This window comes from Tachysurus vachellii, chromosome 12, assembly GCF_030014155.1.
Source record: "Tachysurus vachellii isolate PV-2020 chromosome 12, HZAU_Pvac_v1, whole genome shotgun sequence".
In the NCBI taxonomy this organism is placed as follows: Eukaryota; Metazoa; Chordata; class Actinopteri; order Siluriformes; family Bagridae; genus Tachysurus; species Tachysurus vachellii.
Genome location: NC_083471.1, coordinates 12,200,353 through 12,225,235, shown reverse-complemented (window position 1 = coordinate 12,225,235; position 24,883 = coordinate 12,200,353). Strand labels below are relative to the sequence as shown.

Sequence of the window (24,883 nt, the reverse complement as noted above, 5' to 3'; positions counted from 1 at the left end):
TAACTTGGTTTTCCATACTTACATGCACCAAAATTAACACATTATTCAGTGATCAAACTTTCATTTTCTTAAATATTCAGACACTTCTTGCTTTAACCAACACATGGTTTCGTATAGGTGGCTGTAGCTAGATGTTACTCAAAGTACTTTTTTTACCCTGTTGTATATCTGCATCACTGACATTGTTGAACTCTGCTCTGCAGTTCATATTTCTGCTTGCTACTATGAATCTACAACAGATTTATAAGATTATGGCAACAATTGTATTGCAAATTAAATGCCTCTGAAAGAGTTTTCTACTGATGTGATAGAAAACTCTCATGTTTAAATGCTCAGATTATTTAAATGTACTAGTCTAGGGTTTTGTTTTTTTTTGTTTGTTTTTTTGTTTGTGTGTGTTTTTCCCTTGGTGTTTAGATATAAGAATTAATGGAGAGCCTGGGAGGGCTCTAGACTATTATATGCAATAAATGTCTAAGATGACAGGTTCAATAATGAAACCATTAAAGGGTTGCAATACAATTGAGATACATGTAAGAGCGTTCCATGTTATCCATCCATGTAAGTCACCACTCTTGGCTTAATAATGTGTTTCTCTGGCACATGGAATTTGCCTTAATTTATTCAACTTCAAGTTCTATCTTCTTTCTTCCATTTTTCCACCATTTTACAGCAATATCATCAAGCTGCCACATGTGCCACCTGCCTGAGTGCTCAGAATTGATTGGCAGTTTTTCTATAACTGCCTTACACAATTCTAAGTGATAAGAACTTTTTTCTTACTTGCTTTATATAAAACATGTCCCCTTTCTTGCCTTGCTGTTTTTTTTTTGTTTCAGGCTATGTTGGGAAATGTGAGCTCAGAAGTGTCTCGGAAGAAGGAAGTGGAGGAGGCCCAGAACCGCCATCGCCTAATCCCATTGGGCCGCAAGATCTATGAGTTTTACAACGCTCCCATTGTCAAGTTCTGGTTCCACACGGTGAGAGATAAATTTCTAGTTTTGTTAAGCTGACATTTTCATTGTAGACTAGAGACCTGAAGAGTCACGGTTTTGCTTCTAAGACAGTTTAGTAATTTGATTAGAATGAGACTTCATGGGAATGGGAACACAAAGATCTGTGCCGATCCACCACAATTGTTCTGTAGGAGCCATTAAAGCAAAATAACTCACCAGCTAAGTTAAAATACTGAGTCTACTAAATTATTTCTTACTAGTAATATAGATTTATTTAAACAGAGGGGTTGTCACGGTAATTGCATTTATAAAAAAGCAGACTAGTCAGATCTGGAAGGTTATGTATTGTAAGTCAGAAAAATGGGCGAGCATTAGGATTTAAATGATTTTGAAAAAAGCCAAATTGTGATGGCTAGGTAACTGGGTCAGAGCATCTCCAAAATGGCATGTCTTTGTGTGCTAAAACACACAGTGCATGACAGCTTGCTGTGTAAGGATGGTGGATATAGGCAGATTTTAATGTTATGGCTGATCAGTGGACATACACACAGTCTTTGTACTATACTATATGTATACGCCATTCTGGAACATGTTCTAGCCAGATGATATGCTAGAGGCTGGCTTCTTCTTTACAAGAAATTCTACACTGAAACCTCAAACCTACTAGTATCTGAAATGTCTGACTCCACAACACCAGGCTCTGAATTTTGCAGAGATTATGGAAACTTGACTGGAAAAGTTTTTCTTTTTTTAACAAACAGTAGACTCAGCTGGAGCTTTTTTTGTTTTTACATTTGAAATGTACTGGACCTATTTTTAATCATCTGCATTACCATCTCTCTGAAAATCTATGTCTTCTCCTTATGTAGTGTGTTTTTCTCAGTGTGAAAAACACCCCAAGGGCAGATGTGGGTGATTTCACAGTGTGTTTCGAACAAAGCATCAAATTAATCGGCATCGTGACTGTAGGTTTGCCTGCGTCTGTAAAGAGGGAGAAATAGAAAAGAAAGAAAAAGTGTAAATAACTTAGCTGTAGTGTGAAACATAGCAGGAGAAATGCTTTGCTGTTAGCTAGCCTTGAGTTAGTCATACATTTCTAGAGACATGAACTGCGCCACCTACATGATTGTGCCACCCAATGAATAAGTCACCAAAATGCAATTCTCATAAAGCCAATCATTTGGCAGCAGAACAATACATAAGCAGATATAGCTTAAGAGCTTCAGTTAATGTTCACATCAAACATCAGAATGACAGAAAATATTGTATGTATGTACTAAATCAGCAACACTTTTGTGCTGAGATCCACCAGCCAAACAATATCTGGTCAGCATTACTTCTAAGGTGATTCCTTTCCATCCAAAGATGTGGTAAAGGGAGCTGGTGGAGACAGGAGAGTTGCAGGCAGTAACTATATGCTTACAAAAATAACATAGTAACTAATAAGCAGTGGTAATTCAATGGTGTCACTTTGAATAATGGCATCGTTCAAATGCCATAAATGTAAATGTAATAAACATGTATTATTACATGTAAATGTGTTAAAGAACATGGCAGTTGTATGTAGTTTAATTACTTGTAAACACAGTTATTTATCACAAGCGCTGTGCTAAGTCCTATGTAGGCGAATAGGAGAAGCAGTGTTCACTTAAACATATGAGTCTTAGACATAAAAAATGTATGTAAAAATCTCTGTGATCTGTTTTTTTTTTTTTTTTTTTGCCCAGATGGCCTATGTGGGTTACCTAATGCTCTTCAACTACATTGTACTTGTAAAAATGGACCTCTGGCCTTCTCCTCAAGAATGGATCGTGATTGCCTACATTTTCACCAATGGCATTGAGAAGATGAGGGAGGTGAGGTACAAGTCTGGATAAGACAATTGACTATTTGTTTATATACTCTGGCTGAAACAATGTGGGCACCTGATCATTACACGTACATGCTTGCTGAATATCGCATTCCAAATGTACATTTTTCTTTATTGTTCAAATTATATTAAAATGTCATTTTTGTTAAATAAAAATATAAATATAATATATACAATATAAATTTTTATTTTGCTACACTTAAGTCAACCAAATATCCAAACTTAATTCATTATAGATAGACAGGATCATCAACAGTAAATTATGTATTAATCATGTTTTTCACATGCTTACATACTATCGGAGGATAAGTCATTCACTGTGCACAATTAGGAACTCCATTACACCTACACATTCGTGCAATTTTCTAATCAGCCACTCATATGGCAGCAGCACAATGCAGGTACCATAATGCAGATACAAAATAAGAGCTTCAGGCCATGTTCATGTCAAACGGGCTGGTTTGACTATTTCAGAAACTGTTGCTCTGAGATGTTGCTCTGAGGTTTCTAATAATTTGCACAGTTTACCACAATTTTAAATAATTACTGTATCTTTCTTATTGTCTTGAACCAGTCTGGCCATTTTCCTTTAACATCTGTCATTAATGTAAAAATTCCACCAACAGAACTGATGTTTTTTTGTTGTTGTTGTTTTCCAAACAATTTTGCATAAACTCTAGCAACTGCTGTGCGTAAAAATCCCAGCAGATGAGCAGTTTCTGAAATACTCAAACCAGCCTGATGCCAACAATCATATAACAGTCAAAATCACTATTCTAATGGTTGATGTGAACACCTGCTGGTCTGTGTCTGCATCATTTTATGAAATGCATTGCTGCCAAATGATTCGCCTATGATTCGCTACAGTAACTTCAAAGCTCAAACAATTGTTAAAATCCCAGTTGGGGTTTTAAATAGGACAGGGCTCAGAAGAAGCTCACTGAGAGAGATCAGAGAAGCTGAGCTCTGGAAAGTCAGCTGTACACTTCCTACAATCTTGTGCTAAATGCCAGTGTGAGCTCTATCCACACCAGTGTTGTGTTTACTTTACATACATGGATATCTATCTTTTTTTCACATCCCTATGCATCATAAGGGGACATATTGATTCTGTATATGAATTACAGCTGTTCCTGTTTGTTTTTTTTTTCAGTAATTGAACTTTCTGCTGCTCTTACAGTATTCGAAATCTGACAGAAACTGTTGTCTCAAGTCATGTAATAGGAACTGTGAAACCCATTAGTTGATTTCTCGACACAGTCATGTTTTACTTTTTGGAGTGCACCTTATTTATTTCCAGTATTGAAATCTTGCTCTCTAAGAAGGCTAATACTGCCCCATATTGGCCATGAAGCTCATGTGCACTCTAGCTATATCTTATTCATCTATTGCAGCAATACATTTGAAGTCACCCGTTAAACATGTTACATCAAGTAATAATACAATAGTAAATGAGCAAGCAAGTAAACATGCAAGTAATATGCCAGAGCAATAACGTCCTATAATTGGGTGATGGTTGATTTTATAATATCAACAATTTCTCCAACACACCTTTCATTTTCAGATCCTGATGTCAGAACCTGGCAAACTGATGCAGAAAGTTAAAGTATGGCTGCAGGAGTATTGGAATGTTACAGACCTCATGGCTATCCTTATCTTCTCCATTGGCATGGTACTCCGTCTCCAGGAGCCACCACTCATGAGCTATGGTCGGGTCATCTACTGTGTCAACATCATCTACTGGTACATCCGCCTTCTTGACATCTTTGGGGTAAACAAATACCTCGGACCATACGTAATGATGATTGGCAAGATGGTAAGAAATTTAGTCTTATTAATCAGGCAATACAATGAATGAATGATTTGATGACTATTACTTTAAAGGTATGTCTCATTTTCCCACAGATGATTGACATGATGTATTTTGTGATCATCATGTTGGTGGTACTGATGAGTTTCGGTGTGGCACGTCAAGCCATCCTGAACCCTAATGAGGATCCATCATGGATGCTCGCTCGCAACATATTCTTTATGCCCTACTGGATGATCTACGGCGAAGTATTTGCTGACCAAATTGACCGTAAGACATCCTTTTAGCATATTTTATTGACAATTTAAAGAATTCAACAGCTTTGGAAGCGAGGATTTTAATCTAGTCATTTTGGTTTTGATATATAAAAAAACCTTTTTAAAGTTAGCTACAATTAACTATTGCACATTTGACTCTGCCACCAACACACCTCATGTAATCTATGTAGGGACTTCTAATAATTAATTATTGAGATAAATCATTCCTGATTGTAGTAAGAAAAAAGCGAAACACAGCAGAGTAGCAGGCCTCAGATATTAAAATTTAATTAAGCCAGGAACTGACAGGTGATTATGAGTAATAAAAACACACTGACTGTAGCTTTAAAGCTAAAAGTTTATAATGTAGAATAGCAGCTTATACCAATTCCAATCTGTAATAACAATGCAATCTGTAATCACAACACTTACAATCGGTATTGCTCACAGTAATGAATATTCATTACAGGATCATTTGATACAGTGAAAGAGATTCTGTCATGTTTTAAGGTGGTTCTGGGATGCCATAAGTGGCACACACAATATAAAACATAACAATATAAAACAACATGCAAATTGTTACGAAAATATGAACATAACATTTGATACAGTGGCTTGTAATGATGTTGAATTTTGGTGAGATGGAGTAGAAAATGTAGAATCTAAATAAATTAATGACCATTTGACAAGGTGCTTGGCACAGGCAGTTTCTTATGTTTTGGTGTACATATTTTAAATCTAGTTAAGTTAATGCAAAACCGACCTGATGGACTAATTTAAAAATTTTACTCTGCCTTTTTGCAAACTCTAAAATCTTCTCCTGACAACGTTAACATCAGTTTACTTGCACGTTGTATGACAACAAATCAACAAAATTTGCAAATTATTAGTAACAATGCAATTACCATTTTGAACTAATGTTGTTCTGTGCATCATTTAATACTGTTGCACTTGAGCTTGCCTGTTTACACTCACAGAATGAAGAAAGGGAGTGTCCATGTCTAATATGGGCGAGCATGAAGCAGACGCACTATTCACCTTGCTGATCTACTGCACAGAATCTGGCTCCAGATTTTCCATATTCAATCAAGATAGCTACTTTTAGTCAAATTTAGCCTTTAAAACCCCACAATGGGAGTCAGTGACATGTTGTCTACATAAATATGGTATACGGTCTTTGGGTACACCACTGACTATGTCTTTTAAACATAATATTAGCTAGAACTGTATAATACAGCACAGAGTTTTGATGTTTTAGGCTTTACATAACCATGAACAGTACATTCGTCAGTAATGCTTAATATTGATCTAGAATGACAGAACAATCACCTGTATTCAAGATTTGAAATGACATTTCGAAACTATTAATAAATTAAATAGACCTGGAGAACTATAAAACTGTAAAATGATAAAATACTTGAACTTTAAGCACCAGGTATTGTATATGTCTTTCATAACATGGGCCATAATAATAGAGCAGTAGAGCATGGGTCATTATAGAGCAGTGGTTACTGACTATATAAAATCAACATATTTGAGCATGTAATACAGTATGTGCAGCTGTAGTGCTCTATCACCTACCAGCTTTCCACATGGTGCTTTAAGGTCTAATTTATCATATGTATGAGCTGATGCTACCTATTTTAACTCTGCAAAGCACAATTTAATAAATCTTTAAAGCAATATATTTGTCACACAGTGACTGTAATTATTTGGTATTTGTCGGCTAATACACTACTCTTAAAGAATAACACTGTCACTATTACATAAATTGTAAGATTGGTTGGAGATCATATTCACAAAAGTTGCAAAGATGGTATAGTATTAAAGTTATAGAAGTGCACCTTCTACATATATATTAAACACAGAACATATATTCTACAAATAAGAAATGTCAGGTCAGATATATGATGCCTTGCATAACTATTCATCATCCCCATCCACCCTCTTTCCCCTTCCTTTGAACTTTTCCACAATTTGTAGTGTTACAAGATTGAACATAAATAGTCTTACTTATTAATATATAATGGCCAAAGGTATTTTGACACCTTTCCACCAAAACCATATGTGTGCCCTTCGTAATCTTTTTAAGGTTTCCTGTCATTGGAACTAAAGGGAATTTCCACGAACCTGTTCTTGCTGCAAGTCTATGTATCTATGCACAAAGTAATAAAAATAAAATTAAATTTAAAAAAACAATAAAATCTTCTTGACTTGACTTGCCTTGACTTAAGTCTATGGAGACATGATTTGCCCAGGTCATGAGAAAGAGCATAAGAAGCTCATACAGAACCCTGAACTAAACACCATTGAACACATGGATTGAGCTGAAACACCAAATTCATGCCAGGCCTTTATGCCAAAGATCAGTCCACAAGCTTATTAATGGTCTTGGGGCAGAATAGACAAAAAGGCTTTTCAGAGGCATGAAGGATAACAGAAAATGGGTATCTTAGTGCAAATGGTTTTGGAATGGGATGTCCATCCATACCATTACTCTATTCTCTACACCCCTTATCCAAGATTGTCATGGCACAAGGCAGGGTACACCCTGGACAGGATTTGAGTCTGGAATGGGATGTTCAAAAGGCTAATATTGATGGGATGATCAGGAGTCCACACATATTTATCTATATCGTGCAGGTCAAGAATCCAAAATAGTACATAATATTAAAGGGTGTGGTCAATACAATTTACATTCATTCTACATCTGTGCATGTATCACATGATCTGTAAATAAATGGTCAATATTTGGTAGAACCACCTTTGGCTGCAGTTACAGCTAGCTTTCCAGGATATTTCTTAAAAAATTTTTCTTCTTTAAAAAATCTATCAGATTTAATGAAGAGGTCAGTAGAGGTCATGGCTTTGACTATGGTATTCTAATACATTCTGCTTATTGGTTTTGAACTGTTACAGTATATATTTTCCAGTATATGAGGGTTATTGTCCTGACAGAAGGTTAAACAAAATATGAAGTCTCTTGCAAGCAAGAATTTGCTTTTTTATAGGACTGCCCTGCATATGACACCCTTAATCTTTCACACAACCCTGAGAAGTTTCCTGGTTACTACTGATGAAAAGCATCTCCACAACATGATGTTACCACCACCATGTGGAGTGTCTGGGCTACGATTGTCCTTGAACAACTTCTCCCTTTTGTGCTGTGGATTTATCCAGCTCTTTCAGAGTTTCAGATGGCCTTTTTCCTTGGTTATTAACCTTGAGTGGCATTCTATAGCTAGATTTAATACAGTTCTGTGGAATACGCAAATATTTTATAGCAAAACCCTAATTGATACTTTTACACAGTTTCTTAGGCCTTTGTTTGTTTAGGGATGTTTTCTAACAAATCCTATGGCCTTCCAGAAACAGTTATTTTTATATTGAGATCAGATGATCTCACTAGGCTAATTTTGTATAGATTCATGAGATATACACCCAATTAAGACAAATTCAGTATTTCAGTTCCAGGTTATAACATTACAAATGTGAAAAGCTTCAATAGGGCTTATGCAAGGCACTGTATAATATGCTTGGGTATATACATTTATATAATTTGGGAGTTGTTTGTGCATACGTGTGTTTGTGTGTGTTTGTTTGTGTGTGTTTGTATGTGTGCTCATAGGTGGATAGCCCAAAGACAAGAGAGCTGAAATAACATTGTCATTTTTTGTTGCAGATGTGAATAGTAGGAAGCTACAGAACAGGCTGAATGAAAAACTCTGGCTGGTCGAACATTACGTTCGAAATCAAGGAAGTGGGCGTAACAGTGGTCCATCCCATATAGGCAAATCCTAATACATATATATTTAAATATGAATTATTTAACTATTTAACAAGAGTTCCCTTGCCAGCGCCATTCCAGTTTCACTACCATGCTACCTACTTCACCATATTCCCTTTAGTAGATAAGACAGGTCTAACACACAAATTGACACTCAGAGGTTTCCATGCCAGGGATTCTAGTTATTATTGGTCTTTTAGTAAATTTATCTTTTTATTTACATTGTACTTACTTACCAATATAGTTTATATAGCTAATATCTCTTTTTATTTTACATTCAAGATTTCAGAATAAGAAAATCTCGTTGGTATTTTAAGGACCATGAGGTTTTCTAAATATAACCATCAAGGCCTGTTGGAGCCAGTTAAATGTAGCCATGATGCAATTTCCTTTTCGGGTACAGGGAAAAAAATGGAAATTTATTTAACAAAAAACTTTAAGTAGAAAATTTGTATAAGATTTTTTACGTATCAAGTACAATTTTTACTTCCAAAAGTAAAATTTTTACTTTAGTGTAAAATTTGACTTGATACATTTATACTAGGTTTTACATTGTCAAGCACTTCATTACATTGCTATGCTAGTAAAACAGTAAAACTAGCTTGTAGCAAACAAAAACCCTATACAAATTGCAGACTGGCTATACAAATCACTTTAACTGTAATGTTCTTGCTGCCAAAATGAAATGAGTTTCTGCTGACGTGTCTACTTTTCCCCTTGGGGTGGAAGGGATTAAGGCATGAATCATGCAAATAAGAAGTGGAATTGGAAACTAAATTGAAATCTAAGGTCAGCTTTTAATTTCTAATCTCTGTCATGGAAACTTGATCATGCTGAATGTGTACTCCATGCCCATCCATGCCCATTCAGTGGCATTGTATGGTATACCAACAACACAGGCATATGCAATGCTACTGCCATTTATTCTAACACACATTTTAAGATGGCTTAACATCCACCAAAACAGCAAGCACTGGATTGGAAGTAATCATATATACTAATTTTTCCTGTCTTTGTAAATCTTGCTAATATACAGTACATTTACAGAACTTTAGATCTATAAATAGTTTTTCTTTAAAAAATATTATAAATACTCCTTTTTTCAAAATTGTGGGAGGCAAATACATTTTGTGTATAATATGTAAAAACTGATACAAATAATATAGTTACTTTTTTCTCAGAATCTTTCATACATTTGCCACCTATTGTCATCACCAAATGTTTTTTCATGTGGTTCAGTTGTCAGAGTTTTTTTGACAGATTTAAAAAAGAATAAAAATTATGGTCTGAATACAAATTGGTGTTACTTCAGTTCTCTATCTTTGGGCTTCCACGTGTGATTGACCACAGCAAACAAAGGATATCCACAAACACAAACAGCTCCAAGAGTGATGACTGTCTACTTGTCGAAATCCACAGCAACTGAACCATCCCTTCTGGAAAAAACGAACAATGTATTTTTGATACATTCTGCACAATCATCTTGTATGAGTTTGCCACACTCTTACCAATCAATATATTTTAAACATTGAGGACATGTTTAAATATATTGGGGAATGCAATTGAACATGAATGAATATGCTTTTAAAGGTACTTTAGATCCACATCTCTGTGCATTTAGGTTTGCCATTTAGCTTCTTACTCCTTATTGCTCCTCATCTTTCTTCTGGTTATCTGCTACACAAGATTAGAGCAATAAGGACCTGCAGATGTGGTTTCTGTTGGTATTTCATTTTGCTTTTCATTAAATCGGTCAGTTTCATGCATACAATGATCTTTTTGATGACAACTAATGCAATCTCTCTATAGCACCATGTGGGCAGAACATCACCGCAGAGGACGGATCAATTGTATACCAGCCTCCATGTAAGACTGGCGCGTGGATTGTACCTGCAATCATGGCGTGCTACTTGCTGGTTGCCAACATTCTTCTGGTCAATCTTCTCATTGCTGTCTTCAAGTATGCCCTATTATGACCCATCTTTTGACTATTGTATGAATGTGTTCATACATTCATATGTCAATATACAACAGTTGCCATCTGTTTAAACATGTTACAGTAGCATAAGAGAACTATCTTCATAGTCCTAGTTAGCTTGAGGTCGAACCCAGTACTTATAATGGCACCCAAAAACCATTAAATAATACAATCTATTAATTTCATTCAAGAAATTGAGCTGGGCATTTGGTGTATTGTCTTTTCAGTAATACATTCTTCGAGGTGAAGTCCATCTCCAACCAGGTGTGGAAATTTCAGCGTTATCAGCTGATTATGACATTTCATGAGCGCCCTGTTCTTCCTCCTCCCCTCATCATCTTCAGCCATATGACCATGGTCCTCAAGCATCTTTGCTGTCGCTGGAGGAAGCATGATGATGATGAACGGGACTTTGGATTAAGTAAGTGACAAGTAACCTTTCATTACATTCATAATGACAGTTTTAAAATAAGCGTTGCTCAACTGCTAATTTACAGCTGCTTACAAACTCTTTGTAAGGTGAATAGATTTGTACATGGTGATTGTCTTGCTAGATTGTTCTGCTAAATTGTATGACAACACATGCAAATATGAACCAATCATATAAATCAACTGCCAATTAATAATGCAGAGGTTAAACTTTCATTCATACTACCAGAGCTCTTCATCACAGAAGATGAGCTGAAAAAAGTCCATGATTTTGAAGAGCAGTGCATAGAAGAATACTTCAGAGAAAAAGATGATCGTTTCAACTCTTCCAACGATGAGAGGATCAGAGTAACATCTGAAAGGTTCACAGAGCTTATGCAAAATTTATATGAATCATATTCAGTCAAATGTAGTAAAAATATTACTGTTGTAAATCTATACTTATAAGTTGTTTTGATCCCAGAAATAACTTCCCTAAATAATCATGGGACAGTTTTGACGTGCGTTCCTACTGTACTAATATAGATTTTTTTTTTTAAATAAATTTTAAACTGATATTCAAGTTTCTTTAATTCTTGTCTTCATCAGGGTGGAAAACATGGCAATGAGGCTGGAGGAGGTAAATGAACGAGAGCACTTCATGAAGGCCTCATTGCAGACAGTGGACATTCGGCTGGCTCAGATGGAGGAACTAATTGCACGTATGGCTGCGGCTCTGGAGAGGTTTACAGGTGTAGAGCGGACCGAGATAAACAAGGCACGCTCAAGGACGTCATCAGACTGCACTGACAATAATTATATCCTCCGTCAAAGCAGTTTCAACAGCCAAGAGGGCAACACCTACCGGCTGCAAGAATCTATGGAACAGGGTGGGGAGGAGTCCATTTCTCCAACCTCACCCACTGCACTGGCACCACGGGTAAGGAGCCATTCATTCTACATGGGCCATTCATCTCGAGACAGGTGTGGCACAGACCGAGTTGAGGGGTTCTACAAGGAGCGATCTTTGAGCTTACACCGTGCAAATAGCTCACAATCAGTTGCATCAGGAGCTGCCCCAAAAGAGTGCAAACCTGCCCCAATAAATACATTGTCTGTACAACAGCAACATCGACCCTCATCTTGCATTGATATATATGTGTCTACCACTGAGGAGGCACAGCCCCAAGAGAGCTTCCTGGAACCAATTAGAATGCCTAAGAGTCTTGCTCAAGATTCATCTTCCCATACAGAGATCATGGAGGCAGTGTTATCTGGGGAACAGGACTACCGTTGTAGGGCAGCGGTTAGCGAACGACAGCCAGATGGCACTGTCTTATATGAGGATACTGCTGCCGCTGACCTGTCACTGTGCACTACCCACCTACCACCAGATGCCCTGCCCTCATGGGACACAGATCCATCCCCTCCACCCTCTGCAGGTATCCTTGAGCGCTCCAAGAGCAGCCGCTTTTTATCAGCAGCTGGACCCTTATTCTTGGATGAGGCACCAATAGTGAAGTCCCACAGTCTGATGTTCATGCCACGCACTTACTATGGTGGCATGGGCATGCAAGTAAAGGCAGCTGAGTACACCAGCATCACAGACTGCATTGACACACGCTGTGTCTCTACGTCATACCCAGTGCCCGAGCGCTCAGATTCACCTGGGGGCTCGTTCACCTTTGAGAAGCCCCAGGAATTGTGTGCCTCACACCCAGAGCGTGATGCTGAGCTGAGCCATGCTGAATCTGACCATGAGGAGCCCACTGAGGGCTCAGCTGAGACCAACAAGCCCTGTTCCAGTGGAGGTGGTGGAATGGGGGTTGATTTGGCTCTTGGCTTAGCCCTGGGCCCCTTCTGTTCTCCAGCCTCTAGACTGGAACGTGCCAATAGCTGCTCCTCGTCAGAGGATTCCCATTCCAATATTTATGCCCGAAAAAGCTTCTCTATCAGTGAACGCATGGACAAGGGACGTGCCAGGAATCCATTCCAGAGAAGCAAGTCTGGTATAAGGCCTGACAGCAAGACAGACACACTCTCCTTGAGGCGACTGGCCAAGCCATCAGCCTTCCAAAGCTTTGATGGCAGGCACAACTATACGTGATGGTGGAGGAGATTAACAAGAATTGGTGTACGACATTGTGGATCTACTGTTGTATGCATAGGATGGAAAAGGAATCTTAAAACTTATTTGATGTCCAAAGGTCCAATAAGCAGTTAGCACTGTCTGGGTGAATTATGTGCTCTACATTGTAATAATCTGTCCTGGATAGTACTAGCACATGACGACACCTTTAGCACCATAGTACAAATATGGATTACAACTTTGTCATTTGGCAAAATTAGTCTGCAGGTCTTGAACTGGTAAATCCTAATGTTCATTCTTTTCTGTGAGTTCAGGTGGAAATAGAATAGGGGAATATGTATCCACTGACTGTATCCAGACTTGAAATATATAGACAGTGCATATTCCCATTAAGAACTAGGTTAGAAAGCCATGTTTAAAACATATTGAGTTCCTCTCTCTCAACTTTAATCATCCCATTTGTCTTAATCTATTGGGTTTGACTATCCATGTTGTAATGATACCAGTGTAGGCATCATGAGTTTAAATCCAAATCAAATAAAAACACAAAGGGAAATATTTTTAAGACACTCAACATTTGTTGTATATAATTAGCTTTATTAATTAATTTTATCTTGGAGACACATGCATAGACATGGTTATTATACAAAAAAATGCACATATATTTTCTCAGATGTCTATTATAGATTTTATCATACTTTTATCATGAAAATATACATTGTTTTCAACCCTTGAGACATTTGTTCTCAGATACCTATATGGTGCAACCAGTGCTTTCCCAATGTACATTTGTAGGACTTGAAGGACCTTCCCCTACTTAATTTCATATACACTAACTAGTTTAATGTAACATGTCTAGTACATGGGCCAGTTAAACACACAGAGTATATGTGGTATATTATATAAAAATTGGTATGTACATGGTAGATTACATTAAAATCCTATTTGACCTACACTCAGCACTATTTTAAATCTCAAATCATTCAAACAACAAACTGATAATATTGTGACAAATAATGAAAAATTAATGATTTTTTTCAACCTTGATTTTTAATCTGCGCTCATGGAGATTACCCAGAGATTCAGTCACGAGAGAACCAAGTAATCACTAGTAGGATCACAAAAGTAATCATAAAAAGAAGCTTAGTTGGTTATTGTTGGGTTTTTTCCACTACCTAGATTATTGATGTAGACTTGCTATGCAAGGGGCCAGGGCAGCAGAGGACAAGGAGTGGTTCTTATGCACTTTAGAACACGTGTTGTTTTCAGGTATGCACATCTGTGAGCACTGTATTTCAAGCCAGCTGAGAGATTTTAATAATATTCCAAATCATTATACTGTACAAGTATTAGGATAATTACAGTGTATTACTACATAATTATGTAATTCTACATAATCTTTCATTATTTGTGTGAATAACTGAAATGGGTTTTAATTAACTGGATCTGAATTTCTAGATGATTCATGTGTTATCTTATAAAGGAAGACATGTAAAGAATTGACATTGCACAATGAACATATTATTTCCCAATCCAAAGGAAAACATTATCACCCCAAAAACACTAACTAGAGAGATAATTTTGTGAAAATTAAAATTTTGAAGCAATATAAAATACAGGAAATTCATTATAGATTTATTAGTCAGCTGAAATAAAGGTATTGCAAAATATACGCTCATCAGTGTCATGTCCTCCTCTACCATCAACCTTGTTCTACTGCCTTATTTATGTATAATAGCACCAAAAGATTCTACAATATACTCTGTTAAAAAGCAGTCATGGGAGATATGAGTTAACCAAAAGTGTAAAGGAAATGATTGCAGTCTGAAAATACAAAATGCAATATTTTGTGTATATTCAGATCACTGTGGTTTTTATGAAATCATATAAACACTTAAAAATGACATACAAATCACGCATCACATCACATCATGTTGCATCTCTGCATCACAACCTTTACATATCAAACCAAGATAAGGCAGAAATGACTGTACTAGTGCTTAAAAGATATGTAAAATCGTATAAGTATATATGTATATTTGCCAGTCCTAATATCCAACAACATTGGAATTTATTTATCCTGAACCACTTTGCCCCTCCACAAATTTCTAACTCCATTTCTAACTACATTTACAGCATTTAGCAGACGCCCTAATCCAGAGCGACATTTTATCTCATTTTTATACAACTGAGCGATTGAGGGTTAAGGGCCTTGCTCAGGGGCCCAGCAGTGGCAGCTTGGTGGACGTAGGAATCGAACTCACAACCTTCCGATTGGTAGTCCAGTAAGTAAGCTTTAAAATGAATTCAGCTGAAATTTATGATACCATATATACCATACAAGGCCCTTTTTTTTCTCCTTTTTTAATTCTGAAGACTTTTTAGGTCACATTCTCACTACTGTCTTACAGATATAAAAAGTTTTAAAACTGTCATTTTGGACTTTTCTTAATTAAAATATTATAGAAGTTATTTCTGCCAGCAGTCACCCTCAAGGTTGGCAGTGTACCATGAACATAACACAAGTCCTCCATTCTTAAAGCTGATGTTAAGTGAGATTCACCTAGTGAGTCTAGACATTTTAGCTAAACACAGTGTAATGTCCTAAAATATAAGTGAGCACCACTTAAGCACCTGGTTGTCACATGTAAAAGTTCTTTAAATCTTTTCCATAAATGTTGCTATGGTTGTTTAAAAGTCACTACATTTAAAGGGGCCAAGCAGGGCAAAAGAAATGCACCGTGCCAAATCATTGAGGAAAATTCATGTAAAGTATTTTTTTCCAATACTGTAGCATACTGGTTTGTGAGTTATATTCCACATTTCTCAGCCCCTTTCCTCTTCTTTTTAATTTGTAAGTACTTGTATGCTAATGAGTCAAAGCACATGTTTTTTTCCACAATAATATTGTCATTTTATTCAAAGGGGTCATAGTTAATTTAGTGCCCTTAAAAATGATTGCATGTCGTTCTTCCACAAGGATGTGAAATGAATTTTGGAAAATGACAGAAAATTGGTGAGGATGAGAAAAATCCTATCTTCCCACTGTAGTAGGCTAAGTATTTGGATGCAAATACAAACATGTATTCTGTAATATTCCTCAATGTGAATAGGATGTTTGGCATGTATTATTAAATAAATTAATATTTAAGTGAATTAGGACTGGATTTTCTTCTTGTATTTTTGTATATGACACACAAAGGTATATCTGAATTAGTTGTAAACCCTCTTTGGACATGTTGGAGGGTCTACACCTGCGATTCTGTTTAACTGCTGATTAATAAATAATATATTTTCATGTGAATGCCTAAATAAAGAGTTAAGATAATGACTAATGGAACTAATGTGCAACATTAAACTATGCATTAAAGACATTAAAGACCAAGTTGGAAAATGATATAAAAAATTATATTTGTACATTACTTGTCAATTATATATTTACATTTACATTTACAGCATTTGACAGACGCCTTTATCCAGAGCGATGTACGAAAGTGCTTTTAAGTCTCTATCGAAAACTACTGTACATTAACACTGGTTCACTAGGTTACTGACTTAGGATACAATCAACCTTAAACTCTGTTCAAGGTTTTTTATTTATATAAATATATATATATATATATATATATATATATATATATATATATATATATATATATATATATATATATATATATATATATACATACACACACACACACACACACACACACACACATATATATATATATATATATATATATATATATATATATATATATATATATATATATATATATATATATATATATATACATACACACACACACATATATATATATATAAAACAAACGGGGAAAAGGTGCTAGTTGAAGTGTTTCAGAAGCCAGTGACTCAGCTGTAATTGTTGTTGTTATTATTATTATTATTCATTCATTCATTCATTCATCTTCTACCGCTTATCCGATATTATTATTATTATTATTATTATTATTATTATTATTATTATTATTATTATTATGTAGTGATATAGTTCTTCCTATAGATGGCACTATTGGATTACTTTCACACCAATTGAATCGCTGCCGTATTATAATAAAGAATGACATTTTGGAGGGGGTTTCTGCTTGTTTGTTTTAAAAGATTCGTCTGTTCCTTTCTATGATTTTATTCACCGACCGACACGACACGGTCCATCTTAAAATGACACAAACTGTAGTATTCAATCAACTTCAATGTTTAATTTTACAAATAAATAATTACAATAATCCTTAATAATCATTTAAGTGCTTGGAACCTGGAAACATTTCTGCACTGGGTTCCCACCAGATTAACTTAAGTTTTGTAATTATTGATTGATTGATTGATTGTTTCTTCTTGGTAAGTGAAATTTTTGCATTCGAGGAGCAACATATTCATGCATACAAACCCTGGCCACCAAAGTAACCCATTCACATTGTCCGAATTCACCCTGCAGTTGCGCGAACCCGCCGCTGGGCGCCGCTCGAGGTGAACTCCGCTTAAGTCAGGGAACATTCTGTTCCCCAGACTTGCACCGAGGACGCGGGCACGCGCGTGACCCTCATGTGCCCTGGTGGAGTGTGGGTTTCGGAGGCTACGAAATGCTGACTCGAAAGATGTTACTATATTTGCTATAGGTATTTACTAAATAAAAGATCAGATTTCAGTGGCTGCGATTGTGCCCTATTGGTGTTATTGTGCTGCGTTATATTTAGGACGACAGAGGGGTGTAGGTAAGGGGGGATTGTTGAATTTTGAATAGTGAATCAGGAATACAAGTAGAAGTATGTTAATAAATCCGTGTGTGTGTGTGTGTGTGTGTGTGTGTGTGTGTGTGTGTGTGTGTGTGTGTGTGGCACGTAGACTTCCACGTATAGATGGCCCTTGAGCGGGTTTATTAAACGTGAACGTTTAACACGCAGGTTACGTAGACAACATTAATCCGATTGTTTTACATAATTTGTTATAGAATAAAGGAAAACAAATCGAATTGCAGTGTGTGGTGTTTGCAGTGTTTCTGGTGTTTGCATACGTGCTATGTCACGTCTTGTATGTAAATAATTTCACTTTCCAAGAACAGTGATGGGTGGATTACTGAGTAATGGGTCCTGTTCCACTCGTTCCCCTCCATGTTTCCTCACACCTGCTACTGACCTACTGTTCTTACTATACACCTGCAAGAGTCAACGTGTAAGTCAGAAATCCAAAGCCAATGCAAATAAAAAGTATGTACAAGTCTGGGCTCCATTATAGTCTACTACTTTGTTTGTATCTTTCTTTTTAGTGGCATGAGTTACTCCCCTGAGCGGATGTTATTGTACAGGATATATGTGATTGTACTGGATATATGTTATTGTACTGGGTATATGTTATTGTACTGGGTATATGTTATTGTACTGGGTATATGTTATTGTACTGGGTATATGTTATTGTACAGGATATGTGTTATTGTACTGGTATATGTTATTGTATAGGACATATATTATTGTACTGGTATATGTTATTGTATAGGACATGTTATTGTACAGGATATATGTTATTGTACTGGACATATGTTATTGTATAGGACATATGTTATTGTACAGGATATATGTTATTGTACTGGACATATGTTATTGTACAGGATATATGTTATTGTACTGGACATATGTTATTGTACAGGATATATGTTATTGTACTGGACATATGTTATTGTATAGGACATATGTTATCGTACTGGGTATATGTTATTGTACAGGATATATGTTATTGTACTGGACATATGTTATTGTATAGGACATATGTTATCGTACTGGGTATATGTTATTGTACAGGATATGTGTTATTGTACTGGGTATATGTTATTGCAATCTCCCCATATATATATATATATATATATATATATATATATATATATATATATATATATATGTATATATATATACATAGGGTAAAACAAATTCAATGCCAGAGGCAGTTCAGTGGGGTCGTTAACCTTCGGACAGTCTTCCAAAACGCACACGACTGCCCTGAACACTATATAAGGTTATAGCACAAATTATACGTTGCCGTAGTTGCTTTAGCGTACTGCTTAAGCGCGCTTGAGTACGGTTTAGGACACAGCATCAATGTTCTGGTTTCCGGGTGCGAGCAAGTCCAAGGGCTCGCACGAAGAGAGCGTGATTGGACAGCACGAGCCACATTTCCGCCTTTTGCATGGGGATTCCTGGTAGCGCGTGGGACAACGTTCCGGAAGTGACCAATCAGAGCGCGGTGTAGCGATGACGCCCTGGGATTCCGCGAAATTGTTTCTTTTGAGAAAGAGAACAGCGAAAACACTGCGGCGGCGCGCGCTCACAAGTTTTGACGCAGTTATGAAGAAAACTAGCAAGGCAAAGGCACGACTCTGGGAATTGCCCGACACACGACTGGAAATTGTACAAGAGTCGTACAAAACAGTTCTTTTTGACGAAAACAGAAAGAGTTCTATATTCCACAGATAATCACAGACGCGCGTGCGGTGGACACCACGTTTCCTCGAGCCCACTTCTCTGATAAACGAGTTGCACAAGAAGGAGAAGAAAAGCTACATTTGTGTTCTGGTTTTCTTTTTCTTCCGGACATCTTCTAACTTGTTGCCATTTAGTTGCCTGGTCTCGAAAGCAGCCTCCAGATAATCATGACGGATGTGAATGTTGCCGCGACGCGCGCTTTGTCCTCCACGGAGGGAGCGGATGTGGAGGCGGAGATGGAGAGTCAGGAGAGCCGCACGCTGCTCATGGTGGCTATGATCCTGCTGGACTTGAACCGATGCGGTGGAGTCTGTTCTAAGGGCTCCGTAGAAAGCGCCGCAAATGGTCAATCCGGCGTGTTGGAGAAGCGCCGAACGGCTGCGAGCGAGCGGCGGGGACGCAGCCGGCAAAACGCCGTGAAGAAGCACCGATGCCCCTATGCTGGATGTGGCAAAATCTACGGAAAGTCATCACACCTGAAAGCACACTGCCGTGTACACACTGGTACGTATTAGATTAAATGATTCCATAATATAAATCCCTTTATGATGTTATTGAACTGACTGTAGGTTGCCATATAGCACAGACCCAATCCTGCATCTGTGGACAACGCCTTGTTATAGGTAACACTACAAACCCACTATATAAATGATACATGTGCGTATATCTAAGATACGTTTATCTAACAAGTTTATCAACACCAGCGTGTTATCAGTAAGGACTATTTACTCTACCCGATTAAAATAATGCTGTTTAGGGTAAATTTAAACGATCTGGCAACACGATATAGGTAGCGCGTGCCACGTGCTGAAAACGTGGACTGTTCTTTAGGAATTTTACATGTCCGAGAATAAAACTGTCTAAAACTGTTTAATAATAAAGCTCTTCTTATTTACATTTTAATATAAAAGTAACGTGTCCAGACATTATGTGAATGTTTATTAGGGCTAAAAACACTCCGACTATCTGTAACGTCGCAGTATGACAAACGTAGAGGTTTAATATGTGCGAGGACACGTCAGATTTTTACTCGGACTGCTTCTTTCACGTTTTGGGACTTGTGGTCCAATCTAAACGTGGAAAGGAAACAACGCGTGACGACAGGAGGAAGGGGCGTAACCGCATGCTGAAAGGTGTGACAATATGGAAGGGGGCGTGGTCGTACGAGGAAAGGGGCGTGACCGCGGGCAGGGATCACTGTGTGTTTGTGACAAAATGTTACACCGGGAACAGAACAGCAGTTTCATAATCGATGTGTTTTGGCAGGACAACGAAGTGAAGTAATACAGGGTTGCGTCATGGTATCTTTATAAATAGTGACAAAACAATATTTGTTTGATAATAATTGATGTTGTTGTTGTTGTTGTTGTTATATAACCTGACCATATATAGTGCATTATAGTAATCTGAAAAGGTGACGTCACCCTTTCACAGACATGTTATATGACCTGTTGTACACACCCAGTGCACGTGGCTTCTTTACTGACTTTCCAATAACAAGATGCTTTATGGTTTATTGGGTGCTCATGAACCAGAGATTAAACAGTGATTAACACCTTTGCCTGTACAGTAGATGAGGGACTTTATTCTGTATATCCACCTATCCATTGAGATTTATTTGTTTAGTTAGCTTGTTACAAATCTTGTAAAAGCACAACAGTGGTCCAATTTTGTCTTAATGTTGTTTGTTTTATAGTTATGTATCTGCCTTCGAATGCCAGTGCACTTATTCCTTAAAAACCCAGCTTAGTGCCTTTTTTTTCCAACATATAAAACTACAGTCATGATCAAGTGTGCTTATGGCAGAACAAATTTATCTGTACAAACCAGATACATTTATCACTGAAGTGTGAATCACTATGAATCCCCAGACAGCTATGTTCTGAACACAGTGTACTGAATATCTCTCTCTCTCTCTCTCTCTCTCTCTCTCTCTCTCTCTCTCTCTCTCTCTCTCTCCTCCCTCCTCCCTCTTTAGGTGAGAGACCATTTGAGTGCACATGGCCCAGCTGCATCAAGCGTTTCTCCAGATCAGATGAGCTGACTCGCCACTTCCGTACACATACAGGAGAGAAGCGCTTTGCCTGTCCCCTCTGCACCAAGTGCTTCATGCGCAGCGACCACCTGACCAAGCATGCGCGCCGCCATGACGGCTTCCATCCCAGCATGCTCTGCAATTCCAACAGCCGAAGACGCCGCTCTTCAGCCTCAACCTCATCCTCTGGCTCCGGAGATGCTGAGTGATGTTCAGAACTTTTTTAAAAACAACTTACTGATCGGTGTAGGATCTGCACACCCTTCTGATGTGTACAATGCCAGACTTTTTGTACCTGTCTCTAGTCTGAGCTTTCAGGTTATCCATATGCGTCAGGTGAATAAATGCTTAAGCTCTTTCACACACGTAATCTGCTAAACTGATAGCAGTGAAGTGTAGGTATATGTTAGGTGACGGGTTGATGAGCGCAGTGGCAGAAGTGTAGGTGTGTGCTGATATAAAATCTAGTCACCTAAACTATTATCATGGTTTACAATAATTGTGATGGATAAGCATTAAAAAAAAAACTATGTGTTCTAAATATCAGAATTTTTCACGTAAAACCAAAACGGACCAATTCTTGTAAAATTCAAGAATGAAGCCAGGTTTACTATCACTGTATACTAAAGAACTCATTGATTATCAGCACATGACTACTTCCATGTCAAATGCAAGGAATCAGTTACAGTGGATTTTATGTGTTTTTTTTTTGTTGTTGTTCATAGAAAATATTGATCAGTCAGTAAATGCGTGGAAAGAAGAAAAAACAAAAGTACACAATTCCCCTAAGACCACTTCTATTTAATCAACTAGTATATTTGTTTCTTTAGTTTTGACTGGAGCGTCAAATCTAATGTAGGTAACAAGTCTTCCTCAAACCCCCTCCCGTTTTTTGCTGCCTGATGCCATTTAGGACACTGTGGTGCTCACTGCAACCTATAAACATTAACAACACCTCACAGTATAGTTGAACATTGTATCATGGAGGTGGCCAGTCTGGAAAACCAGAATCACTTCCATTTTCTTGGATTATTTTTGTGCTTCCTCTTGACCTTGCCTCCTAAAAATGATAAATTATTGTTCTGAGCACCGAATTAATCAAATGTCTGACAAAGCAAAGCAAATCGTTTCTTATATTCTTTAGTTGAGTTTTTCCATGAACGGTCAGCTCTATAAACGTTTAAGATGGTAAATTAATAGACACATCATGATTCTGTGTGAATAGTATAAGCTAATGGCTAATTGTTAGCTAAATCTGATGACTACTTATAGGTGGAAAAGTCACAAAACTGCATTGCATTAACTGGCATTCATTGTTATTAGAATAAGTAAAACTATTTGTGTAGCAGACTATGTGGATCCAATAATTGTGCCATTTTATTACAAAAGTCTTGCCCTTAGGCAGGTATGACGTCATTCATATCATATGCTGTTCATCTGTATCATTTTCAGACTGTAAAATAATGTGTGTTTATGTATTAGTTCCACACCCAGATTCCTCTTTCTCTTTTCAGTGATGTTGTTTCTACTGGGGAATGTGTGGGATCTTTTTTACACTGTTTCTATCTTGTTTTTAATAATACATAATATATTGAGCTGTAATTTAATACTGCCTTTAAAGTGCCCTTATTGGCTTGTAGAAAATTCCCCACCATAAGCCATTTTAAGTGTTGATATTTGCCTTTGTTGGTGTAAGCATGACTATATAACTTGATTAGCAGAACTTACAAAGAAAGTATCAGAAATATGGTGAATATAGACATTAAATGTAAGCATGAACACTAAAATGCTTCATAATTAATATATAAAAGATAGCTATGTCTGGTAGCTAGTTGGCTAGTTAGGAAGTAAAGCAGTTTCTTTAAGCACAAGTTGGGTGTGTTTAAAGGAAATTGCACAGTTGAAAGGAAATCAAATCTGAAAGGAAACAAAAACTGACATGACTCCATGTTATTATGTCCAGTAACAGTAACTGCTAGCTTGCAAGTTGATACGATTCTGCTAAAAGAGGACAAAGTTTAATTTAACAAACTGTAAAACTCCCCTAAAGCAGGTTCACTTTGTAATGTTAGTAATTGCAAATTAAGTAGACAATGGCTTCTTTAAAATCATACAGAAGCGAAAGGTCAGTCCAGTCCTAGCCGCTAGCTGCTAGGAAACATCATTTTCTGGTTTATTGAGTGGAAAGGAAAAGGATACTTATTTTATTTGTTTATATTTTTGGATTCTAGTAAGACTGATGTTGCACAAAACAACTTCATTTACATAATTTACTTGAAATATTCAATGCTGTGACTTTGATATAAAAGCAGCCACCAGGTGAATGACAACAGTACTAACGACTAATATTAGTGTGTTTAGTTAGTGCTTTAATATAGGCTCCCACTTCTGTACACGTTTTAAAGAAACAGACGTATATTTCTATATGTTCGAATTTTAATGTTCTGTTTATGGTTCTGAAATTTTGAGAATGTAAAAATACTGCTTCCTTTCTGACATTGTATTAACTTCATTGTAATGAATGTAGAATGGACTGACCTAACCACTGACAGACGCTTTGTGGTTTTGTTTTCGCACATCTACCACATCTGTATACGTGACAATAATATGGAAAGCTTTTTCATTTTGCTGTATTATTTTCAACAGAATGTCATTTTTTCTGATAATATAAAAATTAAACATATTAAAAGATGACCAGTGTAGGCATTTTTTACAATTTGATCATTGAGTAATATTTCAATCACCTTTCCAAACACCTTCTGATTGTTCTTTGCCAGTCCTAGTTATTTCTACTATATATTTAATTGAATACATACACAACGAGTAATTATCTTTATATCAATTTCATCGCATCCTTGAAATTGTTATAATAATGTAAGTGGCCCTTTCAATGTTAATTGAGGAAGTACGACCTAAATGTTTTTAGGAGTGTTGTTTTAGGAAAATAACGTCTATGGTCATGGACATGGTGTGACATGGCCTGATTCAAAATGAATCTGCTTTCACCACCCCAAAGTGGTGCACACTTATATTGAGCAATATGACAATGCTAACAATGGTTTATTTATTAAAGAATACCCACTTAAACATTTACCGGTTTAGAGTGACATTTAGTGTTGCATAATGTTCAACAAACAAATTAATTCTTGTTATTACTTACATTGTAGCAGCTATAAACAGTCATTACAAGTCTTTCTTTTTT

General features: G+C 36.8%; 2 protein-coding genes across 10 annotated transcripts in view; both read left to right on the top strand.

Moving 5' to 3' along the window:
• The window catches only part of trpm3 (transient receptor potential cation channel, subfamily M, member 3), a 138,875-nt gene extending 125,410 nt beyond the window's left edge, over positions 1-13,465 (top strand). For 7 of the 9 annotated variants that reach the window (XM_060882884.1, XM_060882881.1, XM_060882882.1 and 4 more), the window contains 8 exons: positions 840-980; positions 2,684-2,812; positions 4,391-4,642; positions 4,732-4,906; positions 10,490-10,640; positions 10,886-11,079; positions 11,317-11,449; positions 11,676-13,465. In XM_060882884.1, the coding sequence (XP_060738867.1) occupies positions 840-980; positions 2,684-2,812; positions 4,391-4,642; positions 4,732-4,906; positions 10,490-10,640; positions 10,886-11,079; positions 11,317-11,449; positions 11,676-13,173 (2,673 nt within the window). In that variant the 3' untranslated portion in view covers positions 13,174-13,465. Of the gene's footprint in view, positions 1-839; positions 981-2,683; positions 2,813-4,390; positions 4,643-4,731; positions 4,907-8,575; positions 8,687-10,471; positions 10,641-10,885; positions 11,080-11,316; positions 11,450-11,675 lie in introns of all 9 variants that reach the window. The other 2 variants (XM_060882876.1, XM_060882878.1) reach the window with 2 other exon arrangements.
• Positions 13,466-19,345: 5,880 nt separating this feature from the next.
• Positions 19,346-24,375, top strand: klf9 (Kruppel like factor 9). The gene is made up of 2 exons (XM_060883243.1): positions 19,346-20,150; positions 21,625-24,375. Exons 1-2 carry the CDS (start codon positions 19,814-19,816, stop codon positions 21,888-21,890), a joined length of 603 nt encoding a protein of 200 aa, XP_060739226.1. The 5' UTR covers positions 19,346-19,813; the 3' UTR covers positions 21,891-24,375.
• The last annotated feature ends 508 nt before the right edge of the window (positions 24,376-24,883 follow it).